At 46.7% G+C, this 19088-nt stretch overlaps 1 protein-coding gene across 4 annotated transcripts in view; it reads left to right on the forward strand.

Moving 5' to 3' along the window:
* The window catches only part of LOC116946465 (CUB and sushi domain-containing protein 3-like), a 692643-nt gene that overhangs the window by 257438 nt on the left and 416117 nt on the right, over positions 1–19088 (forward strand). For all 4 annotated transcript variants that reach the window (XM_032961364.2, XM_032961362.2, XM_032961363.2 and 1 more), the window contains exon 3: positions 18069–18181. In XM_032961364.2, the coding sequence (XP_032817255.2) occupies positions 18069–18181 (113 nt within the window). The remainder of the gene's footprint in view (positions 1–18068; positions 18182–19088) is intronic.

Here is a 19088-nt window from a genome sequence, read left to right on the forward strand (position 1 = left end):
AAGAAGCATTTACACCCCAGCAAAAAAAAACAATCAAAAACGTTCAATCGTGATGAATTAGCTGATGATCACTTGCACGATGACCTTTGCAGGAAGTGCCTCGTAACAGCTTACACAACCTGCTCTTAACACGCTGTTGTGCTGTAATAAAACACCATGCTTCATGGGGGCATGGGACGCTGGTTGACCTTTTAAACCAGCTAAACTGCTGCTGGCAGTAATGTTTCATTTTCTAGCAAACAAGCCGTGCAATTACTCCTGGACGAGCGGGGCTCTCGGTAAATCACATCTCTCTCTCTGTCTCCACAACGCTGCGCAAGCCTCTGGAAAGACACCCGACGAATAGGTTAATCAAGCTCTGCAGGATGTTGTAATTGCCAAGAATTAACTGGCAAATGAATGCATTTATCGATTTTTCTAAACTGCCAATGTAGTAAACATAAATGGTCTGGTGTTTAAAAACTCTTTATTTAATAATAATAATGCAGTAATTCAATTACAACCGAAAGTACTCACCTGGCGTTATGGATACGGCGTGCACGACACGGACAATCAGCAATTAAAACAGGCTCTCTGACTGGTATTTAACGGGCCTGAAAGGGGATTGGTTAAAGGCAGGGAAATTGAAGGCATTGGAGGAGAAATCCAAAAATCGAAAGAGCGGGGAACGGAGGATGATTGACAGGGAGGATGGTTGGAATCCGTTATGAAAAGTGGAAGGTGATTGGCTGGAAAGAAAGCGGAAGGTCAAGGAACCTTCGGGAAAGGGGCTTGAGGTATATATGAGGGGGAAGCGAGGGAGTTCGGGACACTTGGAGAAAAGGGAATCTTTGAAGAGCTGCGTGGCTTGTGCTGGAAGAAATAAGTAATTATGGAAGACTGCTGTGTTGGGTGTCACAGCAATAGCAAGGGCAATGCTATGCATGGTTCAATAACAATGCCGCAGCCTGAATGAGACTCCCGACCAGAGAGGGATGCCCGGAGAAGCCTTTCGTGACAACGAGCGGCGCAGCCATCGACTGTGCAGGCGGTGCAACTGCACATCGGGGTCCACGGGCCACGGGAGCCGTAGGTGGCCAAGCCACGAAGAGGGGAGGGAGGGGGTGGGGGCACGAAATTAGATATGGATGGGGGGGGGGGCATTTCATTCCTCGGAACCGGGGGCGCGTGCCAGCCACTTGATCTAACAGCTTTTGAAATGTGTGATTGAGTTTGATGTTGTGGTTTCTCAAGTTTTCCTGTAGATGATATTTCACGATACCAAACTAATTGTAGTGGTGGGAACACCCACACACTTGGGGACGGAGAGCCCTTTTGCCCGGGACAAGGTGGAAAGCCTAAACGTACATTTGATGTGTGCTGTTTTGTTGGAAGTGAAAGTTCCGTTTAAAGGTGTATTTCTTCCATCTTTTGCTGCTTGGGTGGTGTCATTTGTAGATACTGTATATTGAATAAACAATAAAACTAAATATCTACAACTTTTACATTTTGTATTGCAAAGATACCACTTTCTAATATTTTAAATCTCACGCTACTCGCTGTAGTGAACTGAAAAGGCTGTGATTAACTGGAATAATCCAGTCGGTTAAAGCTTCCTCATTTCTGTGAGGCACAACCACGATACTTGGCGAGCTGGCAGCCCTCTCCCCCCAACAACCCTGCCCACTGTTCAAGTAGCCCCACCCCTTAGCCCACAGAGTGGGTCGACCCTGAGGTCATCACAATGTGTGCAAATATTTGGGATAGTGAGACAGTTTATTTTGTTTCTGAAACCATGACTGTGCTTTCCAAAACTGAATATTTGGTCGCTTTAATTCTACTATCACCCTGTAGTGGGATACAGAGTGATTGTAGAATTATCATGGAAAAGCCTCGAATAGGCCGCTGATGGCCCGCAACAGGGCTATCGGACACTGAGTAATAACCGCATTCATGTGGAGTTTGTGTTTACATATTTGCAGAAATGCTGGCCATGTGAATACGCACACAAATCTGTGGCACTCAATTTGTGTTCTTTGGGTCTTTCGGTAAAGTCACATAGATAGGTTCAAAGAAAATAATAAAAACCTACGACGTTTCGATCGCAACACAAGTGGTCGTCATCAGGAATAGGGGTTAGCTTCTAAAGGCAAACTGGTTATAAAGGTTTGATATGGGCTTAGCCCAAATGTCAGCAGCATGGGTGGGGCAGCTTATGTTAATTTAAGTGGTGGACGGCGACTGCGACGGTAGTGGGTTTTCCACCAATTAAAGGGCTGTCAGGTATGAGACACTGCCTCACCAACACTTACTTCACCTGGAATGGAACATTCTACAAACAAGTTGATGGATTCCTGCAGTCACGAAAGCTTTAAGTCTCAATTTGTGCTTACCATTTACAGATTGTGCACTTATATACACGCAGGAGAGTGCTCATTACAATTCCTTGTCTGCTCTGAAGGTAATGTTCTTTAACAGCAATAGCTGCAACACAATGGTGGTTGTTTTTGATATATCTTATATTGAAATAAACACAACTTTTAAAACTACTTTTCAAAAAAGCCAGCTAAAATGAAAACCGAAACTTTGAATTAAAAATCTATCTCGCACCAACAAGAAAGACTTGGTTACTGGAGGACTGGACAGTTGCCAAAAAAGAAACTATGACAGAGAAAAACTAATTCTTAAAATTGAACAATAAAAAAACACAACTAAACTCAGCCCTGTTAAGGAAAAGGTTTTTCGAAAGCTGCATTTGAATCATTGATCCTTCGGAAGGAAAATCAGCCACGAGATTTTCAGATCACATGAGGCCTAATCTCCTCATGCAAAACTTGGAGCGACCGAGAGCGTGCAAAAAACCTCAACATAGGTTCCCATGATCATAATAATACTTGTGTAGTGGGAGCAACGCTATTTATTCAATGAATCAACGTAACATAACACAAACCTACACTTGGGTGTGCTCATCTAGCCACGCTATGGCAGAACTAGACACGGTTCGCTATCCCAGCCCGGACCACAAGCTGGGTCCCGGACCGTGTGGCTAGAGGCTTCTTTTACCCGACGTGGATCTTCATCACCAGCAACACGAAGAACCCCGAGCCCCTCACGGGGCCCCCGTTATATCGGCCTGGGCTGGGGCTGGCTCCGCCCCTCGCCCCGCCCACCTTCTAGATCTCTCAAGCTCTTTCCCGAAGGCTCCCGAGAGCTCCTCTATACCACGTGACCGCCCAGCGGCCTCCGTCCACCGGTGGCCCCCCTCGAATATCATCCGGTCACAAGTCGGCAGGTCAACGAGCGTATCATGCCCCAATGTAACCCTGGCTGACACTCCCTGTCGCTCTCTCACCGGGAGCCCACACCACACATTGTACGTGGTGCTTCTGCGCTCACCAGCGCTCACCCAAGCCCCGCTAGGGCTGGTACTACGCCCAGTACGCGGGCGACACATAATGACAACACATTATCCGCCGTGGCCTCCCAAGCCCGGCACCACACAGTGACAATCATTGTCACTACACTTGTGTCCTCAGGGAAGCCATGCACATTAGCGGGCAGCACTTGTGGTTTTGAGACAAAATGTTGCCCAATGGGCTCCGATAACCTCGCAATTATGCGAACCACACACACATGCTTCGACAAACAAGTTGTTACGCGCACACTTATTTTTGCTGTCACCTTTGGGACAAAATGAGGGACAAACCAGCCAACAACACCTCGGACAACTTCCTATCATCCGCCAAAAAAAATTGGCGCCCAATAATACGTAGAGCCATCTTCTCGGTTGAAATTGTCTCTGTGCTTGTATATGTGGATAGCCTCATGAACGAATCTCTCATGGTAGCCAGATGGCTTACAAAGAACCTCTGTCTTGGAAAAGTCAATGTCATGTGAGCCTACTGAATTATAACAATGATCTGCCACGGCCGAGGTGTTGGTCCTACCGTGTTTAAGGTCTGCTTTGTGTTCACGAATGCGGTCCGAGACATGGCGTTTGGTTTCTCCAATGTAACTACTACCACAGAGGCAACTTAGTTTGTAGACACCAGGGTATTGTATGTCCGGAATCACATCTTTTACAGATGGAACCAGATCACGGATTTTATGTAATGTGTTGAAACGGACCTGGATCTTGTGTTCATTCAAGATTTTGGAGATCTTTTTTGTGATCCCCGCAATGTAGGGTAAAGTGATGGTTTTGAAAGGCTCCTCAAGACGGTCCTTCTTCATGGTTTGAGTGATAGCTTTGCGGATTGTATAGTCGGAGTAACCATTAGCCTTAAGAGCTTGGTGTACGTGCTTGAGTTCACTGCCTATGTGTTCCTGGTCGGATATGCATTGGGCTCTATGATACAGAGTCTTGATGAGAGAATTCTTCTGTGATGGATGGTGGTGGGAATCCGGTTTCAGATAAGCATCCGTATGGGTAGCTTTCCTTTAGACAGAGTGGCTCATTGAACCATCAGGTCTCTTTTTAATTAGGACATCCAAAAAAGGTAGCTTGCCATCTTCAACGTGACTTTACCGAAAGAACTAAGAATATGAATTACTGCAGTCACGAAAGCTTTAAATCAAAATTTATTTTTTCAGTATTTTACAATTAAGATTGAAAAATTAGGAATTATATGCACCCCCAATTACTAATGTGAGGGACAAAGCGAACCCCTGCTCCTTCCCCCCAGATGTAGAAGTCAAACTCCGCCTGTGCTGTCATGTGTATCTCTAGTCAAATCATGACAACACTGTTGGCCCTACCAGCCTATATTATATTTATGAATGACGTATACACACGTCAAAGCGTCTCATGAGGGTGGAGCCACCAATTGCAATCTCTGTTCCATGAGTCCAGATTGAACAAAGCAGCGAGACAACGCGACCTAAGGCTGCCTCATAGCCATTTGAATAAAATATACTGTAAAACCTCGTTATTTCGGTATTTGATCATTAATAATTTGAGATAATTCGGCACGGCTGCGCTTTCGGCACATAAACAGTATTAGTAATTCGCCATGAGCCGAATTGCCGTACCGAATGGCTCAATTTGGGCAAGCACGTGGAGCGACGCCACGCGACATGACCAGAACAACGACTCAGGTGGCGGCGCGCGTGGTGAGAGTGGTGAGAATGGTGAGCGTGGTGAGAGTGGTGAGCGTGGTGAGAGTGGTGAGCGTGGTGAGAGTGGTGAGCGTGGCGAGGGTGGTGAGAGTGGTGAGCGTGGCGAGGGTGGTGAGAGTGGTGAGCGTGGTGAGAGTGGTGAGAGTGGTGAGCGTGGTGAGAGTGGTGAGCGTGGTGAGAGTGGTGAGCGTGGTGAGCGTGGTGAGAGTGGTGAGCGTGGCGAGGGTGGTGAGAGTGGTGAGCGTGGTGAGAGTGGTGAGCGTGGTGAGAGTGGTGAGAGTGGAGAGCGTGGTGAGAGTGGTGAGCGTGGTGAGAGTGGAGAGCGTGGTGAGAATGGTGAGCGTGGTGAGAGTGGAGAGCGTGGTGAGAGTGGTGAGCGTGGTGAGCGTGGTGAGAGTGGTGAGCGTGGTGAGAGTGGTGAGTGTGGTGAGCGTGGTGAGAGTGGTGAGCGTGGTGAGAGTGGTGAGCGTGGTGAGCGTGGTGAGAGTGGTGAGCGTGGTGAGAGTGGTGAGTGTGGTGAGCGTGGTGAGAGTGGTGAGCGTGGTGAGAGTGGTGAGCGTGGTGAGAGTGGTGAGAGTGGTGAGTGTGGTGAGCGTGGTGAGAGTGGTGAGCGTGGTGAGCGTGGTGAGAATGGTGAGAGTGGTGAGAATGGCGAGAGTGGTGAGAATGGCGAGAGTGGTGAGCGTGGTGAGAGTGGTGAGAGTGGTGAGTGTGGTGAGCGTGGTGAGCGTGGTGAGAGTGGTGAGAGTGGTGAGAATGGTGAGAGTGGTGAGCGTGGTGAGAGTGGCGAGAGTGGTGAGCGTGGTGAGCGTGGTGAGAGTGGTGAGCGTGGTGAGAGTGGTGAGCGTGGTGAGAGTGGTGAGCGTGGTGAGCGTGGTGAGAGAGGTGAGAGTGATGAGAGTGGTGAGCGTGGTGAGAGTGGTGAGCATGGTGAGAGTGGTGAGCGTGGTGAGAGTGGCGAGCGTGGTGAGAGTGGTGAGCGTGGTGAGAATGGCGAGTGTGGTGAGCGTTCGTGCGGACCCGTCGCTCTGGACTTCACCTTGTTTGTGCACTCTGTGCAAGCCAACACTCTCAGACAAGTCGCCAACACCAACATGGAGAAGTAACAGAAGGGGACTGAAGTATAAATCCCGTAGTCTGCGAGACAAATCCAACGTTTTGGATAGAACTGATGCAGGGTGTGTGTCAGTGCGTACGTGTGAAGAGTTTGGAAAACAAATTCGGAAAAATATATTTACTTGGGCAGGAGGCACTGGGGCGTACCATTGTACACAATTCGGAATATTCGATAATTCGGCAAGGCCAGAGACCCATTTGTGTCGAATTAACAATGATTTACTGTGTATAGAGAGCCTTGTTCCCCTTGCAGCGTTGTGGTGTTACACACAGCCACTGTCCCCAGTTTGTCCCTGTGTGTGTGTGTGCACAACGGAGTGCACAAATCCACACCGCTTCCCTGTGCTGTAGAGCACGTGTCGGCACCCGTAATCCCGTGTGGTCACACACCACGGTTCTCCGTTCTAAATAAGCAGCAGCCAGATCGTACAGAGGGGCCAGCTAAGCCCCTCGTCAGTCACCGGCCAAAGTGGGGGGGGGGTCTCCGTAAGCACCCCGGGGTGTCTACGGTGGGGCCGTGGTGCAGCAGCGGCTTTTCTGTGCTCTGGGAGCTAAATGATTTGGGATCAACTCTTGTTCGTGAATGTCAGGGAAGATAAAAACAAATTGTGGCCGGGCATATGGGTCTAGCTTCGCCACGTGGATGATTGCCGTGACTGAAGTGTCCACGAACAGCACTTTGAGACCAAGAGTCTATAAGGCTACAGAGAGGCTCTCTGTTTTTCTAATCTATGCATAAAGGGCGATCAAAAACATAGTTCGGGAAAGCAATGAGGATAGCTTGTTTTGTTTGCTCCAAAGGCCATCAACTTGTGGGAAGTTGTTGCCTCAACATCTAACAAACCAAGTACGAGTTAATAATTATTTAAAATGTACATAAATAATTACGAACGTGAAACCACTGTAATGTACTGACAATTACGTGAAGAAAGTTCCGAAATACGCCTTATTTGGGGAGTGGGATGAAGGTGGCAAGCTTCTAGCATATAAATAAATAAAGAACTGCTGACTTCAAGTCACTTTCAAACTTTCCCACTTTAAGACTCCTCTACTCTTGTGTTTGAAATTGCCATTGATTTGTTATTTTTTTATTTAAAGACATTTTCCAAACTGTTTTGATTCACAACCTCTAAAAGTTCCCACATATCTTGAATAGGTCTTTGCAATAAAAACAATATCGTAACAATTCTTCTTGAACTGTCCATCAAGCTTCAAATTTCGTGCCAATGAAAGCTCCCGCTGACATTTTTATCGTAATAATATTTGAGCATTTTTTTTATCCTCTGTGACAAAACACATTGCTACTGCTAAACTCATTGGGCCTTATTGTGATGTTGCAGTAAACCTACTTGGAAGCGCTGTCACCGACAAACATTTGGACGATTGTGTAGGTTTTCGCGGTTGTGCCGTGTAGCAGAGTATATCGACAAGGCTCAATTATTGAAACTAACTACTCTACGGGACGTCTGGCAAAAAAAACCCATTACCAAACTGCAGGGTGTACAACTTTTTTTGGCACGTGTCGTGACGGGTACTGCTCACAGAGCTGAATTGGCTTCCAGTTGCCGAACGAATTCAATATGACGTCGCACTCGTTACACAAAAAATGTTTGCCACAAATGAACCACAATACCTTGCTGATCTCGTCAAGGAACATAGACCATCACACAAACTCCCGTCATCCTGGCAGAAGCTGTTGGCTAACCATTGAACAAAGATGGTCACCGCATCGCATGCTTTCATATGCGCTCATACGGCCGTCTGGAACGTTCCTTCCGATATTATGAAGCCACTGGAGCCCTGCACTTTTAAATCATCCAGATTAAAAACTAATTTCTTTAGAACTGCTTTTTGTGTTTAGTTGGTTGTCTTTCCCCCGCAGCTCCAATTCGCACGGTTGACTACGTACGGTGCGCACAAAGTTCAACGTACAGACACACATTGCACTCCGCGTGCTGGTGCCTTCTTCACTCCCTCGCTTCGGTGTGGAACCCTCACACCTCATGCCAACGAACACGCAGCGCGACCAGAAAACACATGAGAGACGTCTGGAGAAGTCGTACTTGAAGTCGTTGGGAAAACACCTGTGCGTGTCTCTCGTCCCTTAACGAACTGTAACCGCCTAGAGCAGTGGTTCTTAACCTTGTTGGAGGTACCGAACCCCACCAGTTTCATATGCGCATTCACCGAACCCCTCTTTAGTGAAAAATAAAATGTGATTTTTTTCAAATTCAAGACATAGATATGTTTTTTACTGGTACACAAAATGAGCCGTGCATGAACATTACCTTGTTCAAAGAATAAAACCAACACAATGCATAAACTCACAACAAATTACATACCTGGAAATCAAAGTGACTTCTGCTGTTGCCTTTGAGAGATCAGTTCAGATATGCGTGGCTTCACCTTGGCAAGTGCCACTCTCATGTCATTTTCACAGCAAAGTCTGTTCCTTTTCTTCGTTTTTATGTCCAGCATCCTCGAAAAGGATTGCTCACAAAGATATGTTGTAACAAATGGTATAAAAAAAATCCAGGGCTTTCTTAGCAATAACTGGATACTTGTTCATTTGTCGACACCAAAACGTTGAGAGCGTTGTTGTTCTGAAGAGTTGCTGTTGAACCTGGCTCTGCTGAATTTCAATGATTTCGTCGAGGAATTCATCATTGACATCTGCTGTTTCAACAGCAAACGTGAACGGCTGCCTCACCCATGCTGGATATGACTCTCTTGTAGGGAAATATCCGTCGAGAGACTTTGCAAGCTCATCTAAGTGCGTGGCAATTGTTTGCTTCCGTTCCGTGGATACAGAAATATCTCCGATTCCAGACACATCTTCGATCTTACTTGCACAGTCGTCCAGAAGCGGGAAGTTTGCGAAGTTATTGTTCTCTGTTCGTCGTTTCCATAACGGTAGCTTTTTTTGAAAAGCCTTCAGGTGTTCTTCCGCTTCCATGATATTGACTCCACCACCCTGCATCTGCTGATTGAGATGATTGAGAGCTGTGAATATATCAGCCATGTACGCTAAGCAATCTGCATGGCAGTGTTGGTGCTCTTGCAAAAACAGGGCTAATTCCACACGCATGGCAAAAACACGATTCAGCACCTGTCCCCGGGATAACCACCGAATATTAGAATGGAGCAGAAGTACCTCAAATTCAGAGCCCATTTCTTTACACAGCTCACTGAAGATGCGGTGCCTCAGAGCACTTTTTCGCACATAGTTCACACATTCCACCACAGTTTTTAATACTTCTGCCATTTTTGGAGGTAAGGTTTTTGTTGCCAACGCATGCCTGTGCAGAATACAATGCGTCACAATGATGTGTGGTGCATCGGCCTTTACTAGCGCACCAAAACCAGACTTTCTTCCCAGCATGACTGGAGCTCCGTCCGTACAAACTGCAGAAACCATATCCCATGAAAGATTGTTGTCTCTGAAGAAGTCATCCACAAGCTTCTTCACATCGGCTGCCTTCGTTGTTGTTGTAAGAGGCTTACAAAATAAAAACTCTTCTTTTATCATGTCGTCTTTCACATAGCGTACAAAAACAGCAAGCTGGCTTAGATCAGAAACGTCTGTGGTTTCGTCGAGTTGAAGGCTGAATTTTGCCGGGCTTGAAATCAGATCCGCGACTACTTGAGCCAAGATGTCTTTACTCATGTCTTCTATTCTGTCACTGACGGTGTCATTTGAAAGGGGAATTTGGGATAATTTACCTTCGGCCGCTGTTCCGAGTATCAGATTCGCCATCTTTAATGCAGCTGGTTTCACAAGTGTTTCACCAATGGTGTGTGGCTTACCCTGCTTTGCGATCAGGTAAGCAACTTCGTACGATGCTGTCAGGATCGGTTTGTTAACAGGTACAAATCCAAGAGCAGGCAGAGTGGCCCTTTCATCGAATCTGGCTCTCTTCACCCTGAATTCAGCAAGTGTTGTGTTCTTGTATTCCCCGTCTCCATGCAGCTTCAAGAAGTGTTCCCTTAGTTTTACCGGTGCAAGACTAGAGTTGCTCAACTTGGCGTTGCAAATCATGCAGATAGGACGCTCACTCCCATCACGTTCCGTGATACATGAGAATCCATGTTGTACATATTCGTCCGACCACTTTCTTCTTTTGCCCGACATAGTTAGTATGGATAAAATATTAAAGAAATCACACGACGTACGACAACAACAGTCACACGTTGACTACTGAGTACGCACTAAATTCCCCGCAGCGCTGATTGGCCAAGCAGTGTAGCATGATCATCTGCAGCCAGTGATGGCCAAGCGGGCCGTGTGTGTCATCACAAATTTACACAATAATTCAAGTGTGTCCGGACCTCCGTGGCGGGGGCTCTGCCGAACCCCTGAGATCGACTCACCGAACCCCTGGGGTTCGATCGAACCCAGGTTAAGAACCACTGGCCTAGAGTCACCAACAACTGGAATGGCTGCCGTTGTGAGCATGGAGCCATCAGCAGTTTTTGGATGGGTCCTTCATTCTGATCGGCTTGGAATGGCATTACAAGAACCTGCCCGAGTGTGGAAATCGTCAAGGATCTTGCGATCTCGTAACGGCTCACTTTGGGTGAAGGTGATGGTGGTGACATTTGATGTAACACTGTCAAAATACTTTGAGTAGTATCTATAATGTGAACAGCTCATTTAATTAAGGTCAAATGGCTTCAACTTATTTTAACTTGCGTCATTTAAGGGTGGGGGCATTTTTTTGCAGATTCCGTGTCTTCATAAATTATAAGGATACAACCAGAATGCCTACCACTGCAGTCTTGATCTCAAATTAAAGCTACCTTGCTTCTTCTCGGCTCGAACAACATTGAAACTGATAAGTATAATGAAAACAAATTTTGAAAACGTAGTCTTAAGTAATCTGTTCATTTCGATGGGAGCTCAAAAAGGCAGTGTTAATGGGGCGTAAAAAGAATTAGTATATTTAAAGTTCCCCGCTCATTAATTGCGCGTCTGGTATTCTCAATCTCGGCGCAAGCGGTGGGGAGGGGGGGAGGGAGGGAGGTGGCGCGAGACGTCGATGTCACGTCGGCTCATCCATATTCATGACCGCATGCCATTCACCTCTCGACGTAAGCCTGGGGGGGGGGGGGTGGAATTTGCACGTGACAGCGATTGTGACACTCGCGAGGGACAGCGCCTGGATGCGCTCTGATGATCCCATTGGGCAATGCCCAGGATTATTCGGAGTTGACTCGTGCCCGCTCGGATGGCTGGCCCCGTGATTGTTTAATGGTTGGAGCGGTGTAAGCGCAAAACTTTGTCAAGTTGCATCATCCATAATAGATTTTTTTTTTGGGTTAGATCGTATAAGTGTATAAATGTGTCATTAAAACCCGCCACCACCCGACACAGCCAACTAGTAGGGGTTGTCAGGTAAACAGAACGTGCCAATTCGTCACTAGTACAGCACATCGGTGTGTTGGAGAGCCAAGCCACAACATTTACAATCTGAGTACGACGTTTCGCCAGTAATTACAACTAGCTTCATCAGGCGACAGCCAGATTTGTGGAGAAGTCTGTTTCGTTCCTTATACAGAGGCGTAGATGTGGTGACCACACTTCTGCGTTCTTGTGCAAAGTGGGGAGGGGGGGTTAATGAGTCAGCGTGCATAATGTATGTGGATTATGCGAGTACTAGTGACGAATTGGCATGTTCTGTTTACGTGATAACCCTTAATCGTTGGCTGTCGGGTGGTGGCGGGTTTAACGACACATTTATATATTTACACGATCTAACCCATAATCCTCTATTATGGATGATATTGGTCGCGAAAGCCTCCGTGTTAAACTAAGTTGCATCATGAATGCTTTAACTGAATGGACTTTCCACAAGGTTTGGGGCTCAGTGATATTATGCGCAAGGATGTGGCTGCACGATACTTTGACAAGACTTCAAAGCGGCAGAAGTTTGCATTACAATGAATGTCAACCTTTGCATTTTTATAAAAAAAAATCATCATTGTGTTCTTGGTATGTGATTTCTTTTTGCATTTTCCGCTAACTTTATTGTTACTGTGCTTGCGGTGTTGAGTCATGCGATGACGTCTGTTCAGATCTCTCGCAAAGCAGTGCACCTCCGTGTGTTAGCGAATGGACACAAATGGAAGAGGACATACTGTATCCTCTTATATCAAATAACTACTTCTCAGATCCCTTCAAGTGACCTCTGTTTCACATTGCAGAGGGCTGCACATCCCTAGCCACAGCTGTTTGTGACACTCAAACCATTATTTTTATTCTCACAGCTGGGATTCATTCAAATTGAATGCAATGTTTTCTTTGTGAAGCCATTGGTGACTGGGCTTAGACAATCAACTCACTCCACTAAAGGACCCAGTTTCATTACAGATGGCTGTCTGAATTGTACATATATATTTTTTTATCAACAAAGCAAACACACACACAAAAACACCACCAGTCCCCCGGAATGGACGATTGGGTCGATAGAGAATAACGTGGTCGTGATCTAAGGCAGGAAAGAAGAGCAAAGTGGAAAGCGAAGAAGAGATGTGAGGAAGAAGAGGGCATGGAACAGAACCGGAAGAAAAAAGCTAGAATAAAATAACTTTATTGGTACCAATGCTCCCACAAGGCCAAGCGGGAGGGTGCGTGGCACAGTTTGGCACTAGCCATCATGGAGTTCGGCGGTCGTGTCGCGACAGTTCTCTGCGGTGAGGAGCAATGCCTTTAAAAACAATAATAGCCCGACGTCTCTCACAATAAAATCAATCACCATCTGGGGCAAACCCCTGGGCAATGAGTTGTTGCTGGAGCGTGTGTTACCGGGCTGTATGACTGGTTGCCTTAGCTGTGGGTCATCAATGAAGAGACCTTTTCCGAGTTCCTTCAGATGTATGAAAGCTTAGATCTGCGTGTGTCTGAAGCGTCGCCTCAAAATGGGATCGCGATTCCTGATTCAGAGGAGAGATCCCCAACCTTTTCTCAATTCCTCTGGTGAGCCAGTCGTGCCATCAGGGGGCCCCTCTTGCCTATCCATATGGGGCGCGGAGGGGGGGGGGTCCCCAAAGATGCGAACGAAGGTTGTGTGAGGAGGCCCTCCAGGCAGTGTGAGCCACGGCCAGTATGTACTGTGTGGACGTTGAAACTCTGGCGCACCGTGCGTGCGTAGCCAACCGTGCTCATCGGAGGTGGAGGAGGTTGGTAGGGACATATCTAGATATAAAAATGTCATAGCTTCAGCGGCTTCCTGATAAATACGTAGATTTGTTTTTAAGTTGCTTGTGTAAAGGACATTGAGGGTAGCAGCGATTTCCTTGGGAGAGATCCTGAGGGAATGTGTCTCATGGACCCCCCCATGGCGGATTAAGCTAGTGCGGGGCCTGTAGCATATGTTATAACGGGGCTCTAAAAATATATATTAAAACACATTTTTAACTTGCATAAGCAAAGTCGTTGTATTTTTTCATTCGCTATGCAGCCAGATAATACGACAAATCTCTAACCTTAAACACCCAGTCGTTCATAAAAGTTGAAGGTGGTATAGTACTATAGTAATAGAGCAAGTGCAGAATCACTGAACCGGAATTGATAGCTTGAAAGTATTTAGTGCGGGGCCCATAGCTACTACTTGTGTAGCTACTTTTGCGATGATTAATCCGGCACTGCCGCCCCCCTTCCCGAGTCTCCCACGTCTGCAATATCACAACGTGGGCGGACCCTGGTACTCGCTGTTTCGGCATTCTTGTGTCCTGCGGCGTCTGTTACATTTTTTTTGGTGTGGAAATACTTTAAAGCGAGCGTTCACTTCGTGAGCAACGCGCATCTCGACAGCGCGGTCGACACGTAACAGGCGAGGTTTTTTTTTTTGCCACGAGAATTTGTTCAATTTTGGCGACGTTAAAACAAAACGTATTTACGGACAATTCTTCACAGCTTCAATTGGAAATAAATCACGCCGATTGTGTTTTTTAGAATATATATGTTTTGCACTCGGTAGTAAGTCGACAGTAATTATACGCAGATGTGACCTTGGTGGCCAGAGCACTTCACTTTATCTTCAGCGTGGGGCATGTTGTTGTGTGCTTGGATCTAATTTACAAATGTCAGAAATACACATGCTCATGTCAACGACTTGCAATTATCCACAACAGTGAACGGTCACAGCGGGAGTTTGTAAAGCATTGCAGAAGTATTCTACTTAATGGGGCCTTTCTGTAAAAAAAAAATGCTATTGTTTAAGTGTGAGACATTTATTCCTGGTCAATTGAATGTCCACTTCTAATTTTTCCAAACAAAAACGCTGTAAGCACACGACACGTGGTACTGGTGAATATGCGATTCTTACCGTTTCTGCGGTGCGGGAACAATTGTTGTCCCTGCTCGGTGCACACAAGCCAAAATACTACTTTAAAATTTCAATTATCTGAATTTTAATCAAGTAAGTTGCTGCTCATCACCCAGATGTCTCCCCCCCCCCCCCCCCGTAGGCTGATAGAGGTTTTTTTTGGCTTAGATCACGTAAATATAAATGTGTTATTAAACCCGCCCACCACCCATCACAGCCAATTAGTAAGGTTTGTCACGAAACAAAACATGCGAATGCTAATGTTTTGTTTACGTGACAGACCTTACTAATTGGCTGCGTCGGGTGGTGGCAGGGTTTAACGACACATCTATATTTACGCGATCTCACCTAAAAACCTCGTATGGATAATATTGGTGGCAATAGCCTCCTACTCCGTGTTCAACAGGCTGAGATGTGTTTTCTTGCCATCTCTGTGCCTTTATGAAGCTCATGGGAAAAAGCAAAAACGTAGCGATCCATCTCCCGTTCGGAGATTGCCATTGTCAAATTGGAAGAAAAATAATTAAGACGTCCATATAATCGCATTTTAGCTCTCCCAAGAACGAGAATAGAAATAGGTGACGAAGCGTCTGCCGTTGCAGCACCAACGTTTTGGAACAACCGAAGTTCCTCGCCTTGACGTCATCGATCCTTCGTATCAGAACATATTCTGAAGCAGAGGATTAGCGCTGGATACAACTGCATTTGCAAATGTGATTTGTAACTTTCATCCTTACCCATGTACAGTACCGATAGTTAAATTTCGATGTGCAATATTATTGAGGGGCTGTGTGTTGCCTTGGTGTGGTCTGAGACTGTTTTTGTTGTTGTTTTTGCTGCCTTGACCAAGCTTTAGAATTGTATGTACGTATGTTGAGCTTTTTTTGCACCGTACGTAGCCAACCGTGCTTATTGGTGGTACGGTGTACTTATGCAACGTGAACTTTTATACTGTATCTATCTTATGTATTTCTATTTAGTGATTTGCTTACCATTACTATACTTTGCACTCCGATAATGTTTTGTATCCTTTGTTGTTGTAACTTTCTGATCCACCAGTACTGGACATCTCTGAAAAATAACTTAATAGCTCATCGGATTTCTCCAGCATAAAGATTGTTTTCTGTGAATTGCCTACTATAGGAGATGTCAATGAAAATAAACCTCCCACACTGGCACAGTGGACTGAAATTCAAATTGGAATAGCAGGAAAGTCCGTTTGTGTGAAGATCATCCAAATATGTTTTCCATTTATCCCTGAAAACAACTCTTTAAAAAAAATGATTCAGCTCGATTTGTAAGCAACGTTTTTTTACCAGTTTGCTTGTATGTATGTTGAACTTCTTTCGCACTGCACGTAGCCAACTGTGCTAATTGGAGGGAGGAATGGGTCTCTGTCACCATTCCACACAAAATTTACTGCGGATGATGAGGGTGATAGTGATTATCTACTTACCAGCGGAACATTTCTGATCATCATCATCATCATCTTTTCCATCATTACCATTCATGTTAATCACAATTATCACAATCATAATCACCACCAAAATCGTAATTGCGTGCTAACGGTGCCAATTTAGGCATAGTTAGACCCCCACCCCGACTCTCCAGCGTGCTCGTGCAGACCGATCGTGTCAGATGATGACGTGAAGAACGCCGAGTGGCTCCCCACCGCTCCACTCTGCACTCGCTTAAGGAGCCCTGCGTGGGCCCAAGGTGCAGGACGCAGGAGATTCTGCCACGAATGGTGAAAGCGCGATCGATTGAAAGTCTGCCCACGACTGGCGGTGGTGGGGCACTCTTCCCTAACTGCGGCCTATCCACGGCCACTGTCCATCGTTCCGCCGTGCGGGACGTGGCTTGCATGAGAAGTGCAATTTTACCAGTGCCAAAAATGGCCCGTTGTGAGTTGAGTTTGGCGGCAATGGGTGCCGTCAGTCGGCTGAAAGTTGGATGAATTTATGGTCAAAAACACTTTGTTGATTGTGCCCAAAGTGTGTTTGAGCTATTGCTACAAACGTTGGAATGCAGCCCTTTGAATACATTTTGATTACATTTTAGAAAGTTCACCCCTAATTCTGACACCAGTTTCTCAAGCAAAAGAGACATTTCTAATTAGGCTAATGTCTCGGTTATCAATTGCGGGTGATGGCATAATTGCATGTGGATGTCTGTTTCACTTTGTTGAACACTCTCTTGTAGTTAGCCATTGTGTGGTGTAATTCTGCATATTTCGCATATTATTCTTAGCCAAAAATGCCTTCAAATGTCCCTCAGCTAATGTATTTTAAACACGAAACAGTTCATTACTGATTCTATATCAACTTTTCTTTCAACTACAATCATGATCATTATCAATACAACTTTCATGTCATGGCTCACGCGGGGAATGCGGTGGAGGGGCAGCAGCATGCACGGCCGGCCTCTGCCCGTCGCTGCCCTCCCACGCGGGGCCTGGTGCGGCCGTGTGGCACCTCCAGAGGGCGGGCAGCCACGTGGGTGGGAAGGAGGCGAGATGTTCATGCTCTCGCCTGGTATGTAGGACGTGGTGGGTTCGATCCCAACCCTGATGCCTGCCGTGCATTTGGACGTTGCATGTCTCTCTCTCTCCGTGGGCGCGTTAAGTTTTTTTACGGGTCCTCCGGTTTGTCCCTTCACATTTAGAATCGACGTCACGCGTTTTGAGTATTTGGCTCACGTGATGATGACGAGCCACTTCGTCGAGCTGTCATTCGCGATAGCCAGGTTCGCTTCTTTAAAAAGAGCTACATAGCTCAGTCAGGCCTTACCTGGTAAAATGGCGCTGTTTGCTGATGCCCGCTTGATGTTTTTGGGGCTTTGCTCGGAGAATGTTAAAATAAATCTCTGACTGGAGTGTCCACAGCTGCTGGGAACTGGGGGACGATGGCTTAGGCACGTCAATCACGCGAATTGTTTGACCATACTTCAACCGTGCTGGCCGTTGTGGGTTGGTGATGGGAGCACATTTTGTGTCACCTCTCGCAGAGCATCGGCTGGGTCTCAGTCCCCCTATCCCGTGTGTACGTATGTGTGTTGAACTTCTTTCACGGTGTACGTAGCGAAACGTGCTCATCGGAGGTATACGTCTTCACACCACTTTGCCACGATATTGATGATGTTGTTTACAGGTGCATGCATGAAGAGGATCACAGAGTTTGTGTCCTATGAACTATTCAACAGATGTTTCTTTAATCGCACTCCTCCTACTTCCGTCCACTCGCGAGCATAAATGGGTATACCACAGCCAATCAACACGTCGCGAGTGGTGGGGCAAAGTGTGGGTTCTTCCACCTCTTCAACGACATCTGCCAAGCATGGAAGAGCAGGTCAAAAATCCTCTAGCGTGGCTCTCTCGAGCTCCCTGTTGTGGAGACCCCTCTGCCAGCAGTAGCGTGAGCGAGATGTTGCGGGGCTGCGCCTTGACCCTTGAGTGTTGTTCCTTGAGTAGGGGAGAGAGGTGGTGTTTGCTGTGCTTGCGTGCTCTAAGTGGGTCTCCCTCTCTTGCAGGTTGACAGGGTTTCAGATGCCAGCACCAATCAGCAGCTCCACCAACATGCTGTCTCTCCGGCTCACGAGTGACTTCGCCATCAGTGGACAAGGCTTCAAGCTAAATTACGAAGGTGAGAGTCTCCGCGTGCATCGCTGGTAGGCGACTGTCATAGATTTCTGGCAAATGAGTTTGTCAATCGAGATGATTTAAAAAGTGCACAGCCCCATTGGCTTCCTAATATCGGTAGGAAATGCGTTGCCGACGGCCGCGGCAGCGGGCGTCTGAAAGCGCGCGACGCTGTGGTCACCGCCTTTGTTCGATGGCGAGCCGAAAGCCGCTGCTGCTTGGGAGATGACCGGAGTGTGGTGCGAGGACAGCGTCAGACCTGCGGGGTTAGTGGCTGGGTAGGAGGTGAAATGCAACCACAGTGGTGACAACGAATCCACGGTGGTTGTGATCGCTTCCAATCCGCATTTGCCGTGGTGTCATGCAATCCGGCGTAGAGTAGTCTGAATCTGCATAATGCAGAGCGATGTGAATGTGTGCACTCTATTTTGGTCTAATGGATCATCTAAATGCACTACAAAGGGCACCTATTTCCTGTGCCGCGTGGGCTCTCAGGCTTAAAACGCGAGGCCCTCGCAGAGTACACGGGGTCACTTATTCTCTCTCTTTTTTTTTTTTGGAACACCTTCCTATTTAATATGCGTTAATAATTCCGCTTAAAAATCTGAGGCACGTTTACGTCTGTATTTATCCAAGGCAACCCACACCGAGTCACGAGACTTTTTGTTATTTCCTAGAGGGTCCCGCTGTATTGGGTTTTTATTTGAAGGTGTCTTTAGACGATTAATGAGTTGTTTATTATACACGTGGGAGGAATTCGGAGCACCCAGAGAAAACCCACGCGCGCGAGGGGATAACGCTCAATCCCCGTACAGATTCAACTAGATGGCGATCATTCCACTTGCAGTACCGCCTTCTCCCGGACGAGCCCAGCGTATGGCACCTCCTGGACACCCAGCTGGAAGGGAGTT

This window comes from Petromyzon marinus, chromosome 27, assembly GCF_048934315.1.
Source record: "Petromyzon marinus isolate PM22_M1 ecotype Great Lakes invasive population chromosome 27, UKy_Petmar_22M1.pri1.0, whole genome shotgun sequence".
NCBI classification, from domain to species: domain Eukaryota; kingdom Metazoa; phylum Chordata; class Hyperoartia; order Petromyzontiformes; family Petromyzontidae; genus Petromyzon; species Petromyzon marinus.